The following is an 18,311-nucleotide window of genomic DNA, read 5'->3' on the forward strand; positions in this document are numbered from 1 at the left end:
TCCAAGATTGGGGAATGTGCCTGTTTAAGTTAGTAGTGCCTTTTTAAATGTTTGTAGCCTCTTCGGTTCTTCCCTTTCATTCACCCCAGTCCATGCCTTCCCAAGTAAACCGCAATTTATGTTTGGCTCAAAATATCAGTGACAGACAACACCCATACTTCTGCCAATGTTCTGTTAACTCAACATCCTTTGATTTTACCCCCTCTGTGGAGGGAATAGTTCAATTCCCTCAGCTTCTGCTTAAAGTAATATCTTACTAATGGGTTTCAGGAGAATGAAGACCAAATAAATAAAACCTGATCCATGGCTTCCACTCAACTCCGTTTTATTAACGGACTGAGATCAAAAAATACATCATGCATCCATCATGCCTCAAACCTGTGTGTTCTGAAACAGAGCAAGCATTTACACGTCTTGCGATAAGCTCACAGGGACCATCAAAATACCGTTATTATTTCACTAGAAACTGCAAATATGGGGAGTGAACCACCCACCCCAAAAGACCAAAACAGGCACCGAGTTCTCACCAGGACGAAAGTTTGAAGTGGAATACTCCTAAGCACCACACGGACCAGGCAAAGTGGGACAGACCCATCACAGTTCCTGTGTGAGGCTAATGTTAATAACTGTGGTGCACTCCCTGCAGTAATAATGCTTCTGGTAGGGAGCTAACCTTTTGGGGATGCATATGATGCTTCAGGATTTAAAAATCTACAACAGGTTAAGGGAGAGAGCAAACAAGAGATTCTACAGGAAGCAGTTTAGACTGTCAGATCCGCAGGGAAACCATAGATGTTCTGATGAAATCTAACAAGTGGCTCAATCGGATTCTGGATAGATGCCCTGTTTGCTTCTAAGTAGCACAGGTTGCAGAGGATGACAGCGATGCACGAAGATGGGTGTGGGAGGTCGAGTTATTTCACCCACATTAGCTCACTCAAGAAACAGAACAATGGAAGAACTCTTCCATTGGAAGAACACTGAGTTCTTCCAACGCTGTGTATTTTGTTCTAGATTTCAGCATCTGCAGTTTCTTTTGTCTTCACATTAAGCTCTGTGTCAGGAGAAAGCATTATTGACCATGCCAACCCAGACAAGGTAAAAGTAGCCAGCAGCAGCAATCCAAGAGTACAGTACCTCCCCTCACTTGTCATCACGGACAGGAGGATGCGGGAAGGTAGTGAGATGTTCCTTCATCTAGTCTTGGGTGCATGTATCTGCATTAAAAGCCTATCATGATAAGTAATTGTGCATTGTCCTTTTCCTACCCACGTTATACACTGTCGCCTGACTCCTGAACTTTATTGCATCACGTAGCAACTTGTTCAAGGAAGAAGATGTCTTTATTAGTCGCAGGTACACCAAAACACACAGTGAAATGCAGCTTTTGCGTAGAGTGTTCTGGGGGCAGCCCGCAAGTGTTGCCACACTTCCGGCGCCCGCAACTTCCTAACCCGTATGTCTTTGGAATGTGGGAGGAAACCGAAGCACCTGGAGGAAACCCACGCGGACACAGGGGGAGAACGTACAAACTCCTTACAGACAGCGGCTGGACTTGAACCCGGGTCGCTGGCACTGTAATAGTGTTACACTAACTGCCACACTACCGTGCCTGCCTCTCAGTCAGTAGAGTGAATGTAGAGGGGTGGTGGTCTGCCCTGGGAGTTAGCTTCAGGTTCACTCTGCCCTTCTACATCCCACATCGCCGGTCTGCAAGCTTGAAACATCGCCACAGTTCCTTCCACCAGAAGTGCAGTCTGGCACCTAACCTTGCGTCTGATGGTGGTGCTCGACATGAGAGTATAGGGTGAGTAAAAAGAAAAGAATCAGGTTTGATCAAATCCTGAACTGTAACAGAACTCCTCTTTTCCTTCCTGGGATATCAGGGTATCCTTCTCAGGTGGAGTTAAAGGTCAGGCACTGATTGGGAGAGGTTCTTCTCCTGTGTTGCCTGTGGCCTACTTCTCATGAGGAAGCAGTGAAGATGTCAATCCATACAAAGTATAATAACTTGTTCATCTACATAACAGGCTGAGGTTGCTTAGGCAGCAAAATGCATAGAATCGTGCAAGATTATGTTAACAGGGAAGGCTGATGATACAATTATACTCTGTACATTAACGAACAGTTAAATCTGAGTGGCATTAATCCTAGAGGTGATGGATTTTTCTACATGGAACAGGACCATCATTAAATAACTTCCTCATTTGCTTCCAAGTGTAGAACAACGTGCTCGTGCTTTGCACAGGCTTGGCCCTCCCCTTGAGCAGCTCATTAATGCGTCCTGGTGTGCTTCCTTCCAAACCAGGCCTTCCTGCCATCCCCTCCTCATTTCCCGAGGAAAGAATTTCAAATAGCCCATCTTAGTGACGATCCATCTCGCAAGACTGCAAACCTTGTGAGGCAGTAAAGAGTCGTGTACATTCAAGATGGGAACATTGCAACGACTTGCCCCTTAAACAGTTGCAGGCAGGTGCTGAGACCAGCATTAGATCTCTTCTCCAACAGCAGGTGAGCTCCCAGTCACAGAGCAGCAGGCACACCCAATGTGTTTAGATTGACTCTGGAGTACCTGTAGTATCATTCCCACTCCCTGCACTCCAGTCCTGCAATGCAACCAACTCAAAAATTAATACACTTCAAATCCACAGGGATGATGCCAGTGTTTGCACACTGGACTCTACTCACGTTTTAAACCTGATTGTGAAGCAGGCAGTGCATGTATAAAATCCGTTAACACTCAAACAGTTGTAGAGTAATACAGCACAGAAACAGGCCCTTCGGCCCACTGAGTCTTTGCCGAACATCAACTACCCATTTACACTAATCCCATTTTATTCTCCCCGCATTCCCATCAACTTCCCTCCCCCCACCCCCCAGATTCTAACACTCCCTTACTCGCTGGGAGCGAATTACAGTGGCCAATTAACCTACCAACCCACACACCTCTGGAATCCTCCAGAGCACCCGGGGGAAACCCATGCAGTTGCAGGTAGAACGGGCAGTGCACGTGGTCAGGATTGAACCCAGGCGCCTGGCGCTGTGAGGCAGAAGTCCTACTAGCTGCGACTCTGTGTCGTCCAAATTGTCTGGGGCAATGCTGACCAAACAAAACCCATTTATCCGATTCTCTCAGGCTTTATTAAGTCCCAAGGACTGTGACGTCCACAGAAAAGCACATCACTTCAAATGGTACTGGACACTCTCCTCTGCAGGTTCCTAAATATTTCCCCAAAGCCTTCATCCTCAGAGGCAGTACAGTGGATTTCCTCTGGTGTACTCTGGTTTCCTTCCACATCCCAAAGACGTATAGGTTAATTGGCGTGTTGCCTCTGGTGTATAGGTGAATGGTGAGGACGAGAAGGTTACTAGGAAAATTGGTGGGATAGGATGAGGTTACTCTGGGAACCAGCAGTCCGAATGGCTTCCTTCTATGCTGTAAGGAAATATGACAGTCTACTGCTGCCCTGTCAGATATGGCTACTGGGGCAACAACAATCAAGACTGGTATTTATTTACCCCCCCCCCCCCCTTAATGTAGCCAAGACATCCCGGGCCACATCACAAATTTTTAAAGGGGACCAATTCTGAGGAAGACTCTCCCTCCCTCGATCCGTTACTGTCAAGGCTGCACACAGAGAGAATTACAGTACAAGCCACTATTGGCTAGATAATATATTTGAGCGAAGGCCAACGTCATCGGGGATCGCAGACTTCTCTGCTCCCGGCAACATGTATTAACTTAAACAACATGCGAGATATTTTCTTCCAACCACGTTTTGGGCATCAGTGCTAAGTAATCATTCCAAAAATCACACTTTAATGTGGCTCAGAGGAAGAGTGGGGTATTGCAGGACACCACCAACTCCTGAGCATTGCACTTCTAAGTAACTCGAGTAATCCGGGCAGACCATCCACACCCCGTACCCTAATGCATCAGAGCACAGGCTCCTCCAATTTCACATTACCAGAGAATGACTCATTTCTTTAATTATAGCCCTGAACATGCAAAGCCACATCAGACCAGCATCCAAAACCCTTCACCACAGCACTGCAACATCACATGTCATTTGGTTTTTAACTCTCACGACATTCAGGCAGAAAATGGAATGGAGGATTTGTTCCTGCTACCACTCCTCCGGGAACCTCCAGCAGGAGCAGAGATTTCAACTGCTACACAAAGACTCTTGAACGGACCTCTTGTATGATGAAGAACTCCTGATCTCTCAATCTACCTCGTCATGGCCCTTGCACCTTATTTGACTCCCTGCACTACACTTTCTCTGTAACACCTTATTCTGCACTCTGTTATTGTACTTTTGTTTTTCCTTTCGTTCTACCTTAATGTAGAGAATGAAGTGATCTGTCTGGATGGTATTGGTTTATTATTGTCATGTACCGAGGTACAGCGAAAAACTTGTCTTGAATACAGTTCGTACAGATCAATTCATTACATAGTGCATTGAGATAGTACAGGGTAAAAACAATAACAGAATACAGAGTAAAGTGTCACAGCTACAGGGAAGTGCATTGCAGGTAAACAATGAGGTGCAAGGTCAAACAAGTCCATCTCATTATACAAGGGAATCGTTCAATAGTCTTATATTCATGAAATACAATCTGTCCTTCAGCCTGGTGGTATTTGCCTTCAGGCTCCTGTATCTTCTGCCTGATGGGAGAGGACAAAAGAGAGAATGACCCGGGTGGGTGGGGTCTTTGATTATGCTGGCTGCTTCACCAAGGCAGCGAGAGGTATAGACAAGAGTCCATGGAGGTGAGGCTAGTTTTCGTGATGCACTGGTCTGTGTCCACAACTCTCTGCAGTTTCTTACTGTCCTGGGCAGAGCAGTTGCCATACCAAGCCGTGATGCATCCAGATAGGATGCTTTCTATGGTGCATCGATAAAAGTTGGTCAGTATGAAAGGGGACATGCCAAATTTCTTTTGGCTCCTGAGGAAGTAGAGGTGCCGGTGAGCTTTCTTGGCCGTGGCGTCTACGTAGTCGGACCAGGACAGGTTATTGGTGATGTTTGCTCCCAGGAACTTGAAGCTCTCAACCCTCTCGACCTCAGCACCATTGATGTAGACAGGTGCATGTGCACTGCCCCTCTTCCTGAAGTCAATGACCTGCTCTTTTGTTTTGCTGACATTGAAGGAAAGGTTGTTTTCATGATGCCATGTCACTAACCTCCCTATCTCCTTCCTGTACTCCGAGTCATCATTATTTGAGATACGGCCTACTACGGTGGTATCATCGGTGGTATACAAACACAAGGCTTTTCACTGTATGTCAGTACGTGTGATAATAATAAACCAATTACATTCTGACCATAGGATCTGAATGCAGTTGGAATCAAAGTGGAGATTCATATTATCTGAAATCATAAAGTCTTGACTGTGGAAAACTTGCTAAGCCATTGACGAGGGAATCTCAACACAACCACCGAAGTGAGGTCTAGACATTCAGTGGACAATGTGCCTCACCAGCCTGTCACATTGTAAAATTCCCTTTGTGTCCATACTTGAAACAGCCACCATCCACATTTCATGTGAAAGTGAAGGAGCAAATGGCTGTTGGAAACCCCACTTGCCAACGCATTCACAGCTACACTGCTCGCTGGCAGCAGTTTTAGTGCTTGGCTGCCAAATGGACAGACATTGTCCTGCAGGAAATTTTTTCCCCATATCAGAAGTAGGTAAAACAAGAGGACACAGATTTAGGGTCAAGGGGTATAGATTTAGAGGGAATCTGAGGGGGAGCTACAGAGAAGTGTTTCTCTGTAGCTGTGACACTTTACTCTGTACTGTTATTGTTTTTACCTGTACTACTTCAATGCACTCTGTACTAACTCAATGTAACTGCACTGTGTAATGAATTGACCTGTACGATCACAAGCCTTTCACTGTACCTTGGTACAAGTGACAATAATAAACCAATACTGATCCTCTTCATCCAGACAGTGGAAAGTACCTGCCACAGAGAGTGGTTGTTGCTGGGTCGCTGACAGCATTTAAGAGCGTCTAGATGAACACTTGAATCACCTAGGCAACGAAGGCTACGGACCAAGTGTTGGGAAATGGGATTAATACAGAAGTGTGCCCACTGGTCAGCATGGATGAGTTGGGCCGAATGACCTGTTTCCATGATGTATGATTCAATGCCCATGACTATGACCCCATGTTGTGCTGGTCCTCTTCAGTCACCATTACCCAATGTGCCAAACAACCCGCCCACCCCTGTTTTCTTACCAATTTTGGGATGGATTCAGCCCATTTTATGCAAGAACACCCGACTCTCTTTTGCCATTGTAAAAATATTGTTTTAATCTTACAGAACCCTTCCCCTCAAGTCTTGCTTAACTTACTGTGCTTCAATTCCGAAAGTTTTAGCAAACATCTGGAAGTAGCACAGACTAGTTCCGATTTTGCAAGACTCCCAGATGTGCGAGTTTTAGAAACAGTTGTGTGACTTGAATGCTTAAGTGTGCCGCATTTTGTGATGCACAGTCTGGGGAGCAAAAGGGAAGCAGTGCACATTGGCTTGTGGAAGTCATTTTAACATTGAAGCTCTATTGAAGTGAGATCTCACGCACAACCTCAGATGATATATCACCCACCTGTCTTGCATCACAGCTAGACTTTGCTCAGCTAAACTCAAACAGATTTGATCTGATCTTGTACCGACACTGATGATGTTTAGTAGGTGTGATATTCAATCCTGAGGGTTTCATGGCATCTGCATGAAAGTTTGATCTTTTTGCCACATTTTACCTTTTTTTGTAGTAAAGGCCATCATTTTACAAAACATTTAAACATTTGACATACTTTTATTTGCAAAGGCTATCATTTTATAAAATATTGGTTAGAATGCACTTAGAGCAATGTGTATAGTTCTGGTCACCACACTATTGGAAGGATGCGGTTGCCATAGAGATTTCAGAAGAGATTCACCAGGATCTTGCCTGGAATGGAGGGCTATAGTTATGAGGAGAGTTTGGAAGGGCTGGTTTTTTTCTCACTGAAACTTTGGAGTCTTAAGGATGTTTATAAAATTATCAAGGTCATAGACAAGATAGATATTCAGGGTCTTTTTTTCCCCCCAGGGCAGAGGAGTCCAGAACAAGAGGGTATAGGTTTACGTTGAGAGGGGAGAAGCTTAAAGGATAGCTGAAGGGTTAGTTTTTCCCACACAGAGGGCAGTGGTTATCCAGAACATGCTGCCATGGGAGCTCGTGGAGGCAGATACAATTACAATGTTTCAAAGGCATTTGGACAAGTATTTGGGTAGGAAAGGCGTAGAGGGAAACAGGCCTAATGCAGGCAAATGGGATTAGTGTAGATAGTACCATCGCTGGCATGGACAAGGTGAGCCGAAAGGGCTCAGTTCTATACTGTACGATTCTACGCCCCACGATACACATTCTGGCCAATTCTTGCAAAATCAAGATCCACAAAGCAAGAGGCAAATGATTCTCTCGTGAGATGTAGTTTTGGTGCTTCTTTCTTGCCAATGTTAAGTGTTATTTACTAAGAGGATCCACTCACATTTCATCTTTGTCCAGCACCCAGGGTAGTCCCTCTGAATACCACACCTCCCATCTCCCAGTGGCAAAGCACATCCCTTACTCCCTCACTGGAATCATTCAGCTCAGGAAGAAGACTGCTGCTCCATTTGACCCTTTGAAGAAGTCCCTCTGCTCCTTAACCACAGCCCTGTAGATTTTTTGTTTGCAAGTACTTAACCATAGAACATAGAAAAGTACAACACAGAAACAGGCTCTTCAGCCCACAATGTCAGTGCCGACCACGATGCCAGATTAAACCAGGCCCTCTGCCTGCATATGATCCATATCCCTCCATTCTCTGCATGTTCATATGTCTGTCTACAGGCCTCTTAAATGCCAGCCCGATAGGCTTGTTCCCTGTGCTGTTTCTCTCCATGACTCTATGCCGTATAATCTTTCATTTGGCCCAATATCTCAATGTTGGTCCTTTGTGGGAACAGAGTGTAAGTGATGGTCATCATTAGATGCAGTGGCTATTGGCCATTTGTCCCTCCACTGTCTGGCCTGCTTGTGGTCCAATCCCATTTCATATGGTTGACTCCTGTTCCTTCTGTGAGAAACCTATCAAACCTCTGAGCTCAACAAAGTGGTTACTCAAGAAGAACGGCCTCCACCCTATGGGGGGGGGGGGGGGGGGGGGGAATAAAAGCATCTTGCCAGCTTTGTCTAACATCGGAGAGTTCCTTGGAAAAAACGACTGGCTGCTCCAGTCTGTGTAACCAATTCCCTTTGAATCTTCTTCCACCATTTTTATAAGATTTCTTTATTTGTCACATGTACATGAAATGCATCTTTTTGTGTAGAGTGTTCTGGGGGGCAGCCCGCAAGTGTCGCCACGCTTCCGGCGCCAACATAGCACGCCCACAGCTTCCTAACCCGTACGCCTTTGGAATGTGGGAGGAAACCTGAGCACCCGGAGGAAACCCACGCAGACACAGGGAGAACGTACAAACTCCTTACAGACAGCGGTGGGAATTGAATCCGGGTTGCTGGCGCTGTAATAGCGTTACACTAACCACTACACTACCGTGCCTGCAGCGTATTCCAGATTAAATCAACTCTCTGGTCATTTCTTTCACTTATACACACTGCTGGATGAACACACTCTCACTCAGTTGCACTCAAATTTAGGTCACATCCTTTGCTTAATAAAATGTTTGTCAGACCTTTGGTGGCATTACAATTTGCAGAAACGTCACTGGTAATCACCACACTATTTCGGGAATATCTCCTTCATTTAACCTCTTTGTTTGTGCCAGCTAGACAGATCCATAAAATTACAGCTAATAGTATATTAATAAACAAGAAAGATGCAACAAATTCTTGTCTCCCTCCTTCATCGATTTAAACTAGTTTGACAGCACATAGTTAATGCAGTCCCATATCTTGGAAAACACCATTACAGTGCAGCCTTACCATTACTTCTAAATTCAGACCACAATTTTGCACTGTTGTCCATGGCCTGGTTCTTCAGATGTTAATAAGTACCTATTTGAAGAAGTTCATGTGAGTTATTAGTTCTTCTCATCATATTTGTCAGGTGGTTCCCTGAGGGTAAACAGATTGGTGGACTTTGCCTCAGTTATAGTTCAACCACTCCACCAAGAAGTAATGAATTCTTTGTTTGTGATTTTATTACCAAAGTCTGACAAATACTTAATCAATTACACCCAAGAGACTAATTCCTGAATGGATTTTATGCTCATTCTGATCCATTTTTTTGAAATATAGTTTAGTCTACCTACTGCTTTTTGCTGCCTCGAGGAAAATGTTCAGTCTCTCTTATTTTGTTGTAGTATGTGGATTACCTGAATTGCTAATTCACTAAATCACTAAAGAATTTACTTCCTCAACATAACCTTTTACAACCTACTCCACACTAGTCTGTTGTATTTGTGGAATGCTTTCAGCCCTTCCTCTACCCTTTTCATCTGTTGTCTAAATGAGGTCTTTCTCACCATGAAAACCTTATAACAATTATTATGCAGAGTTGCCTTAGGTAAAGACTGTTTAACTAAATCCTTCCCCTCTTTTTCCTTTCGATGCATTCAGTCTAACGGACTACCCATCCCTTGAGTCTTGATGCAATATTTCTTCTCCAGCCAATACACGTGCCCCTCTGTCCTTATATTTTTGCATTTGGTGGGGATCAGTGGGCTATGAGTTTGTTCTTGGAATATGGACACCACTGGTAATGAGAGCATTTATTGGCAATCACAAATTGTCCTTGAATGGAGGAGGCAGTTAAGAGCCAACTCATTTGATGGATCTGGAGACACGGGAGACTGCAGGCGCTGGAACCTGGAGCGACAAACAAGATTCTGGAGGAACTCAGTAGGTCAGGCAGCATCCATGGGTTGGGGGGGGGGGGGGGGTGTGCAGGGGGAATGGACAGTTGACGTTTCGGGTCAAGATCCTTCATCGGCTCTGAAGGATAGAGGGGAGATGGCCAGTACAGAGAGGTGGAGGGAAGGGGTGGAGCAAGAGCTGACAAATGGTAGGTGGTTCCAGTTGAGGAGGGGGCGATAGGCAGATGGAGGAGGGGGGAGGGTGGAGGGTGGGAGTAGCGACAGAGGCTGGGAGGTGATGTGGAGGTGACAAAGGGCTGCGGATGGAATCTGATAGGAGAGGAAGGTGGAATCAAATAAGGGAGGTGGGGAGGGCAGATGGGAACAGTGGGGGGGGGGAAGAGACAGGGTGAGGGGCAGGAAGAACTGGGTAGATCAAGAGGTGAGAGAAAAGGAACAGGGGGGAGCAGTTACCGGAAATTGGAGAGTTCATATGTTCATGCCGTTGGGTGTAGACTACCCAGGAGAAATGGGAGGTGTGGTTCCTCACCCTGGCAGTGGAAAAAGCAGAGGACAGACATGCCGGTGTGGGAATGAGGAGGAGAATTAAAATGGCTGGCAACTGGGAGCCATTTTAATTCTCCTCCCCATTCTACAATGGACGGAGTGCAGGTGTTTGGCAAAGCAGTCGCCTGGTCTCACCTGACAGACGTGCAGTCACACAAGGTGTGTTTGGGCAAGGACGGCAAATCCCCTTCTTTCCTGAGGAACATGAATGAACCAGGTAAGTTGTTATAACAGTCTGGTAGTGTAATGTTCACTTCTTGAGACTCTTTTGTTTAAATTCCAGAGTACCAAGGTAGGATTTAGACTCAAGTCCCTGGCTCCGTGGTCCAGAACTCTGACTCCCAGTCCCATAACCTAACCACTATGAGAGTATTTTCGACGGGTAAACCTCTGAAGACAATAATGCTGTTTTTTTCCCCCGATAAATAATCCACACGCCCAATTATTGCCACAACGTCTCTTGGGGTAAAAAAGCCGGCAGGGACAAAGAGAAGAACGTGCAACTGAATGAGGTACAAAAGACTCCGAAAGAGTCCACCGAGTCATTTGTCAGAAAGAAATGAATAAATCTCGAACAACCCTACTTACCTTTCCAAGCAGCAATCAAACCAATCTCACTGTAGGTTTTGTGGATAAACAACTCTTATGTTTGAACCCCTGAGAGAGCATTAAATAAAGTAGCTACTCAGTCACCATTCACTGTAATAATCTATTATATAAAGGAACAAAGCCACTAAACAATGTATAAAATAACCCTTACTATACAGTACAAGCACATGAAATAAACCAGTCACTTTACTGTGTAAAGTAATTCAATTACTATACACAAAGTAAAATAGCGACTATAAAATGGAAAATGTAATGGTCCCACTATAGAGTATAAAATAACCAAATCATTACCAATGCATATAGCAGTCATTATGCAATACATGAAATAATCAAGTCACAGTGGTGTGTAAAATATCCTAGTAACAGTGTAGCGGAAAATAACCCAACCACTACACAGTATGTATAATTATCCAGTACAGCAAAACTCCGATAACCCAGCACGCTCAAGACGTTGGTGGTGCGAGACCGGTAGATTTTCTGGACTGTTGGATGTTACTTCTACTTATACCACAACACACTTTTATTGCACTTTTTCTTAAATAACATGTTACCCAGCAGTATCATAGATTTTCCAGTGAACCTGGTGAGTTTAAAGGGAGCGGGGAATACACAAGCTCTCCGGATCCGGCTGCGACCCCACCCACGTTCCAGATCCCTGGTGTTCTGGGCCCTGATTCCGGCTCCGGCCCCACGGCCCTAGCCGCAGCCCAGACTCCCGGCCCCGGACCCCACACCTTGCCTGCACTCTGCACTCCTGGTGGATGTTTCTGGGCTGATGAATGAGCCAGATGCCGAACCATCAGGATTTCCGAAAAATCAAATGCCAGATTATCAGAGTTTTACCGTAGTCCACATTTTAAAATAACTTGCACTGTACACCACAAAAATTCATTTAGTCAGTAGAATGTACAGAGAACAACCCAGTCACTCTCACATGTGGAACAGAATCACAGTGTTTGCACCAGCTTGTTTCGAGAGCAATCCCATCTGTGAACTGCCTCACTTTCCCTCCTCGTATCCCTACAATATTTTTCTCCCCCTGATAGTTATCCCATTCTATTTTGAAAGCACTGGCTCACTTTACATCCACTACAGTCCATTCTGTCTTCTACTGTTTGAGATCGGTTTGGCAGCGGCTCCTTGGCACTTGGACTCCATATCTCAATTTACAAAACCTCAGATCCCAACCGTTCCACTGGTAAGCCCGCCTACTTCCTTCAAAGATCTGTGGACAAGCAATGCCCCCCCAAGTTCCTGAGAAAGAAGTCTCTGCAGTCCTTGCAGATTCAAAGTATTCAGCCTAGCTGCAGCCAGCCCGGTCTTCTCCAGCAAACCTGCAAGTAATTAAGGATGTCTGTAAACAGCACCGGTGCACAGCTCTTGCTGTTCAAACTTCATTTCCTGGGCACACTTCACACTGTGTGTGTTAGGTACATTTATGCAGACCAATGTGGCAGGGAAGGCACACTGTTTAATTTAAACATGCCCACCATATTACAAGATGTGCCAAAGTGTTCTGAGTGACACAGGGCATTCCATATGTAATAACTCATCACCACCTCATCCTACTGCGTACAGGATGGAGGACAATTTGTTAATCGTGCAACCATGACTTGCTTACACAGGAGGATCCTGATGCCACTGAGTTAAGGGCCAAAGTCAACACTTAGTTGTAATATTTCGTCAGTGGTGTGCCACGAGGAGGAGTAAGCCATAATGGTACAGCACATAAAATAATCACTATAGCAACAGACAATCTTGATGGAGGAACTCAGTGGGTCGAGCAGCATCTGTGGGGACAAAGGAATTGTTGACGCTTCGTCCCGAAACATTGACAATCCCTTTCCTCTGCCCCCAACAGATGTTGCTCGATCTGCTGAGTTCCTCTAGCAGGTTGTCTGTTGCTCCAGATTCCAGCATCTGCAGTGTCTGGTTCTCCAATTGGTTTAGTTTTTGTATTTCTTATGTTTCCTTATGATAAAAGAGGCCATTCACCCATCTGGTCTATGCCAGCTCTCAAAGCAATCCCACCAATCCCGTTCACCCAATTATTTCCCCAAAACCTATTCTCTCTCACTTGCCTATGAGCACCCCTCAGAATCTACCACTCACCTGCACACTAGGGGTAATTTACAGGGGCCAACTAACCTGCCAATTAGCATGCCTTCGGAATGTGGGAAGAAACCAGTGCATTCAGGGAAAAGACACTTGAAACTCCACACAGACAGCACAGGAGGTCAGGATCGAACCTGGGTCATTGGGGCAGCCAGATCCACAGCACCACTGTGCCAACCCATGGTACATCAAACAACGCAAGGACATAAGAGTCCAACATTTAAATGAATTACCTCTGTGTAAGATAAACCAACTGCTATCTAGCGTAAAACATAACTCACTGTCTACACAGTGTTAATTAATCCAGCCACTTATTGGGATTAAGATGACACAGTAACTGGAGGGTATATGAAATAATGCAGCCTCCATAAAGTGTGGTAATTAACTTAGCCACAACACAATGCCTAATAAAGCCCAGCCACAAACAGCAGTTGAAGCTGTTAGTGTAACACTATTACAGCGCCAGCGACCCGGGTTCAATTCCAGCCGCTGTCTGTAAGGAGTTTGTACGTTCTCCTCTTGTCTATGTCGGTTTCCTCCGGGTGCTCTGGTTTCCTCCCACATTCCAAAGACGTACGGGCCAGGAAGTTGTGGGCATGTTATGTTGGCGCCAGAAGTGTGGCAACACTTGCGGGCTGCCCCCAGAACACTCTACGCAAAAAGGTGCATTTCACTGTGTGTTTCGATGTACATGTGACTAACAAAGATACCTTATCTTAACTAAATCAGCATCTAAATGGCGTGAATTAACCAAATTTCTGTACTCAACATAACTCAGTCGCCATCCAATTTATTAATTAAGTCAGCTTCTGTAAAGTTATATAATTCTGCCACTACTAAATAACCTAGCCACAATACTGTGTTTAAAATGACACAGTCCTACAGTCTATTTAATATTGCCCAGTACAACATACAAAATAATCCAGTTACCGTATAAACTGGTCATCATACAGTGTGGAAAGTAATCAAGTCACTCTATACTTTAAAATAATCCAGTCATTATGAAGAGTATAAGGAACCAGGCACAAGAGTATATTAAAAATGTAGTACGATTAACAACACTTCAATTAAACACCTTCTCAAGAACCCAATCACTACACAGTAAAGAAACAGACCTGTCTCAGTATAGTATGTTAAAAAGACAAGCAACCAAAAGGACTTAAGATAACCCAGCAATTACACAATGAAGTAACTAACACACAGTTTTAGTATCTAAATGATTACCAGTAAAGATAGTACATATATTCTAGTCACTATAAGGAACGTATAGAACATAGAACACTACAGCACCATACAGACCCTTCTGCCCACAATGTTGTGCCGACATTTTATCCTGCTCCAAGATCTATCTAACCCTTCCCTCCCACATAGCTCCCCATTTCTCTATCATTCATGTGTCTATCCAAGAGTCTCTTAAATGTCCCTTAAATAGTTCAGCCCTAGTGTGTAAAACATCCCAGCCATTATACTCTATATAAAATCATTCAGCCTCTGCGCAGTATATAAGTAACAGTCACTATACAGTATATGAAATAAGCCAGCCACTATGCAACAGATGAACCATTCACAATGTAGTGTACACTCAGTCATCACACAGCACCTAGAATACCACAGTCATTATATGGTGAGTGGAACAACCTAGTCCCTAGGGCGAGGTAGATGGGAGCAGCAATGAGACACCAACACCGGTTTGGGTCACTGGCTACCCCGATACAAAACCTCAGCTGCACAGCTGATTCCACACTGCATGTGCTGATATGCCATCTGAACACCATGTCCACATTATCCTCTGACTTAGTCTCGGCCAATCCCAGTACTTACAAGGGTGGCTGTGTATTACTGGGAACATTGATAAGCATCGCATGTTCCTCTCCTGTGGTGTCTAAGGAATTCTGTTTGTCATGAGATGGACTGCATTTCATGGTCTTTACTGGCAAGTAGTGAAATAGTAAAAGTCAGTGTGCAGGTTGGGGTGGGGGATTAAAGTGGAACAAGGGGTTTGGAGAGGTGAAGGAGGGGGTGGGGGGGTGGGCAGGGTGTTTAGTGCAGCGAAGGGAGGTGGCCAAAGGGATGTAAAGAAAGTGCCTGACTCACCTGACAGGTGTCCCTGTCCATCACTGCACAGTGCTCAACAACGACTCCTCCCAGAACACCACAGTCCAGATTCCTCCCTAATATTCTGAAAGGAGCACTGCCATCTTCTGCACCCCTGCTGTGGAAATTACATCTGGGCACAAGGAAAGCTCACACTTACATTATCCAATCTTATTTCTAAGAGTGACATGAAATGACTCAGGGGTGCTGAGTTAGGCAATCTGTTCTATGGTATTGCCAAGCATATATACTGTATAAAGTAAACCGTAATATGGTATGTATCATCAGTCTTTAGATGATTTATAAATTAATCCTATGACTTCAGGATACACACTATACTGTATTTAAAATGACCTAGTCTTCACGTATCATGTTACTTAACCCAGCTATTCTATTTTGTACAAAACAACCAAATCACTGTACGTTGGATAAATTAATCCAGCTACTATGTTAGCACAGCCACCTACTCGATAGTTTAAAATAATGAAGTATTTACATTATGTTAATTAAGCATGAGCTTGTGCAGTGTATAAAGCAGCCAAGCCAAACTGTAATACATAAAACAACACAGCCTTCTTTCTGCAGATTAATCAGCCCAGCCACTACATATTACCAAGAGTATCAGTCATTATTTGCGTTGAATAACATCGGCCCTATGGACTAAGCATCAGAGATGCAAGTAGGAGGTACTGGACCAGGGGAGAATGGATGGAGTCAAGGTAGGAAGAAATAAGTTCAGCAGGGCAAGAGCTGACACTGTGGGTCCACCTGGACAATCCCATTTGTGGATGTTGGGCAGGAGGTAAGAAGGATGTGCAGGGCTGGGGGAACCATAAGGTCGGAAGTTGTGAAGGGAAGATCTCCCAAAGAAATAAGACTGTCCGGGAGACAACGGCCTAATGTTTGGTAAGGGGTTCACGGCCCAGAGGGAGGCACGTCAACTAGGGTAGAGCAGAAGCCATGGGTCAGAACGGAGGAAGACATCTCAGAGGCACCTATGTGGAAAGTCTCGTCATCACAGTGATTACAATGGAAAAGGAGGCACTGCAAGAAATGGAAAGGAGGCAAGATGGGAGGAAGTATAGTTGAGATTGTTGTGGGAGCCTGTCGAGTTGGAATAGATGTTTGTCATTAGCCTATCTCCTGAGATGGAGACACAGAGATCCAGAAAGGGACTGAGTAGTCAGAGGAGGATTATGTGAAGGGTCTACAAAGGGTCTTCAACTTGTAACATTAACTCGGTTTCTCTTTTTACAGATGTAGCCTGACCTGTTGAGTGTTCCCAGCATTTTCTGCTTTGTCAAAAATAAACTGTCAATGTGATTAATGTTGAGGTGCCCCAACAAGTCACTCTGGGCAATAAGGGATGGGCTTTAAAGATTGGCCTTGCCAATGATCTCAGGTTATGAAAAATTAATGACAGGAAACTGTAAAATATATCAGATAACCCAACCAGTATACAGTACAAAATAAACCAGCCAGTGTACTGTACAATAACGCAGTCAGTACACAGTGGAAAGTAACCAGCCATCACATAGTGGAAAGTAACCCAGCCACTGTACAAAGTAACCTGGCCAATATACAAAGTAATCCAGCAAGTACACGGTGCAAAGTAATCCAGTATACAGTATCCAATGTCCAGATGAAAATTTAATTTGCAGATTATTCAGTAGCTAGGTTCACCAACAGACTATAGTACTCGTGTTAAACTTAAGCAAACAATGACTGACTTTTGGACTGTGCCATTATATAACATATGAAATAAACCAGACACTAAACAGTGGACAAAATAAAGCAAACACCATATTGTATATAGAATGAACTTTTCAATAAATAGTATGTAGAATAACCTAGCCAGTATGTAGTAAACCAGCCACTTTCCAGTGTGTGAAATAACAGCCTCTAGTGTATAGTAACCCACGGTATATAGAATGTAGTGTACAATTTGTTAATTAACCCACCCATTAATATTTGTAATGATTCACTCTCAAAAAAGTCTGTTAAATAAAGTCAGTCATTGCCTGCTTAAAGTACACTGTATTAAAAAACATAGCCACAAAATACTCTGCAAATTAAACCATCCAGCACATTAATTAATCTAGCCCCTATGTAGTGTACAAAATGACCAAATAAATACAGTATCTAAAATAAACTGGATATTTTACAGAGCGCAAAGTAAACCAGTCATATACAGGAGTATCAATTAATCCAGTCATGTAAATATGACAAATCCAGTTCTATAAATTATTCTAAGTAGCTGAACTAAAATAAAATAAAATTTTGCTGAAGTAAAATAACCTAGCTTTTATACTGTGTACAAAATAACCCAGCCATGATACAAGATATGAAATGTCAGCTATTATGTAGAGTTAATAAACCCAGCCACTATACAAAATACGAAATAATCCAGCCTCCATAAAGTATGCTGAGTAATCCAGCTATATTATGTTTTGTAACCTGTCTCCTCTGGTGTACAAAATAAACCAGCCAGATACTACTTAAACCAACCATGATAAAGATAAAAGTGTTTCATGTAACTCAGCTCCTTTACACTGTCTTTTTTAATCCAGCTCTATGCTGTGCGTAATAGACCAGCTACAGTACATTATATAACACTGTACAGTGTCAATTAACCTAGTCACCATCCGCAAAATAATATAATCCAGTCATTATACAATGATTAGAATGACCTGATTACAATACTGTACATAAAATAAAACTTGTCAGTACACCATTTATAATTCAACCACAATACATTGGATTAAATAATTGACCAATTCTTGTGTGTAAAAAAGACAGCACCTATAAAATGTGTTTATTAACACAGCTACCGCAGTGTACAAAAAGGCCAGCTTCAAAGCTGTGTTAATTAACTTAGCCACCATATACCATTCTATCATCCAGTACCATGCATGAGTAGCGCAAGCTCCATATACTGTCAACTGGTCCAGTCACTGTGCATGTAAACAACCCAATAACATTACAGTGTATAATATAACCCTTGTGATATACATGAAATAGAATATTTACCATATTAAAACTCTACTCCTATAAAGTATTAAAAATAACTAAG

General features: G+C 43.7%; 2 protein-coding genes across 7 annotated transcripts in view; both read right to left on the reverse strand.

Annotated features, from left to right (window-relative positions):
- Positions 1–18,311, reverse strand: part of fjx1 (four-jointed box kinase 1) — a 440,027-nt gene that overhangs the window by 246,454 nt on the left and 175,262 nt on the right. The window lies entirely within an intron of this gene.
- ldlrad3 (low density lipoprotein receptor class A domain containing 3) overlaps positions 1–18,311 on the reverse strand; it is a 92,094-nt gene that overhangs the window by 67,264 nt on the left and 6,519 nt on the right. For 4 of the 5 annotated variants that reach the window (XM_052029230.1, XM_052029229.1, XM_052029227.1 and 1 more), the window contains exon 2: positions 10,556–10,615. The exons of the other annotated variant lie outside the window; for it this stretch is intronic. In XM_052029230.1, coding sequence (XP_051885190.1) covers positions 10,556–10,615 — 60 coding nt within the window. The remainder of the gene's footprint in view (positions 1–10,555; positions 10,616–18,311) is intronic. 5 annotated transcript variants of the gene reach the window in all.

The sequence above is a fragment of the Pristis pectinata genome, chromosome 14 (assembly GCF_009764475.1).
Source record: "Pristis pectinata isolate sPriPec2 chromosome 14, sPriPec2.1.pri, whole genome shotgun sequence".
Classification (NCBI taxonomy): domain Eukaryota; kingdom Metazoa; phylum Chordata; class Chondrichthyes; order Rhinopristiformes; family Pristidae; genus Pristis; species Pristis pectinata.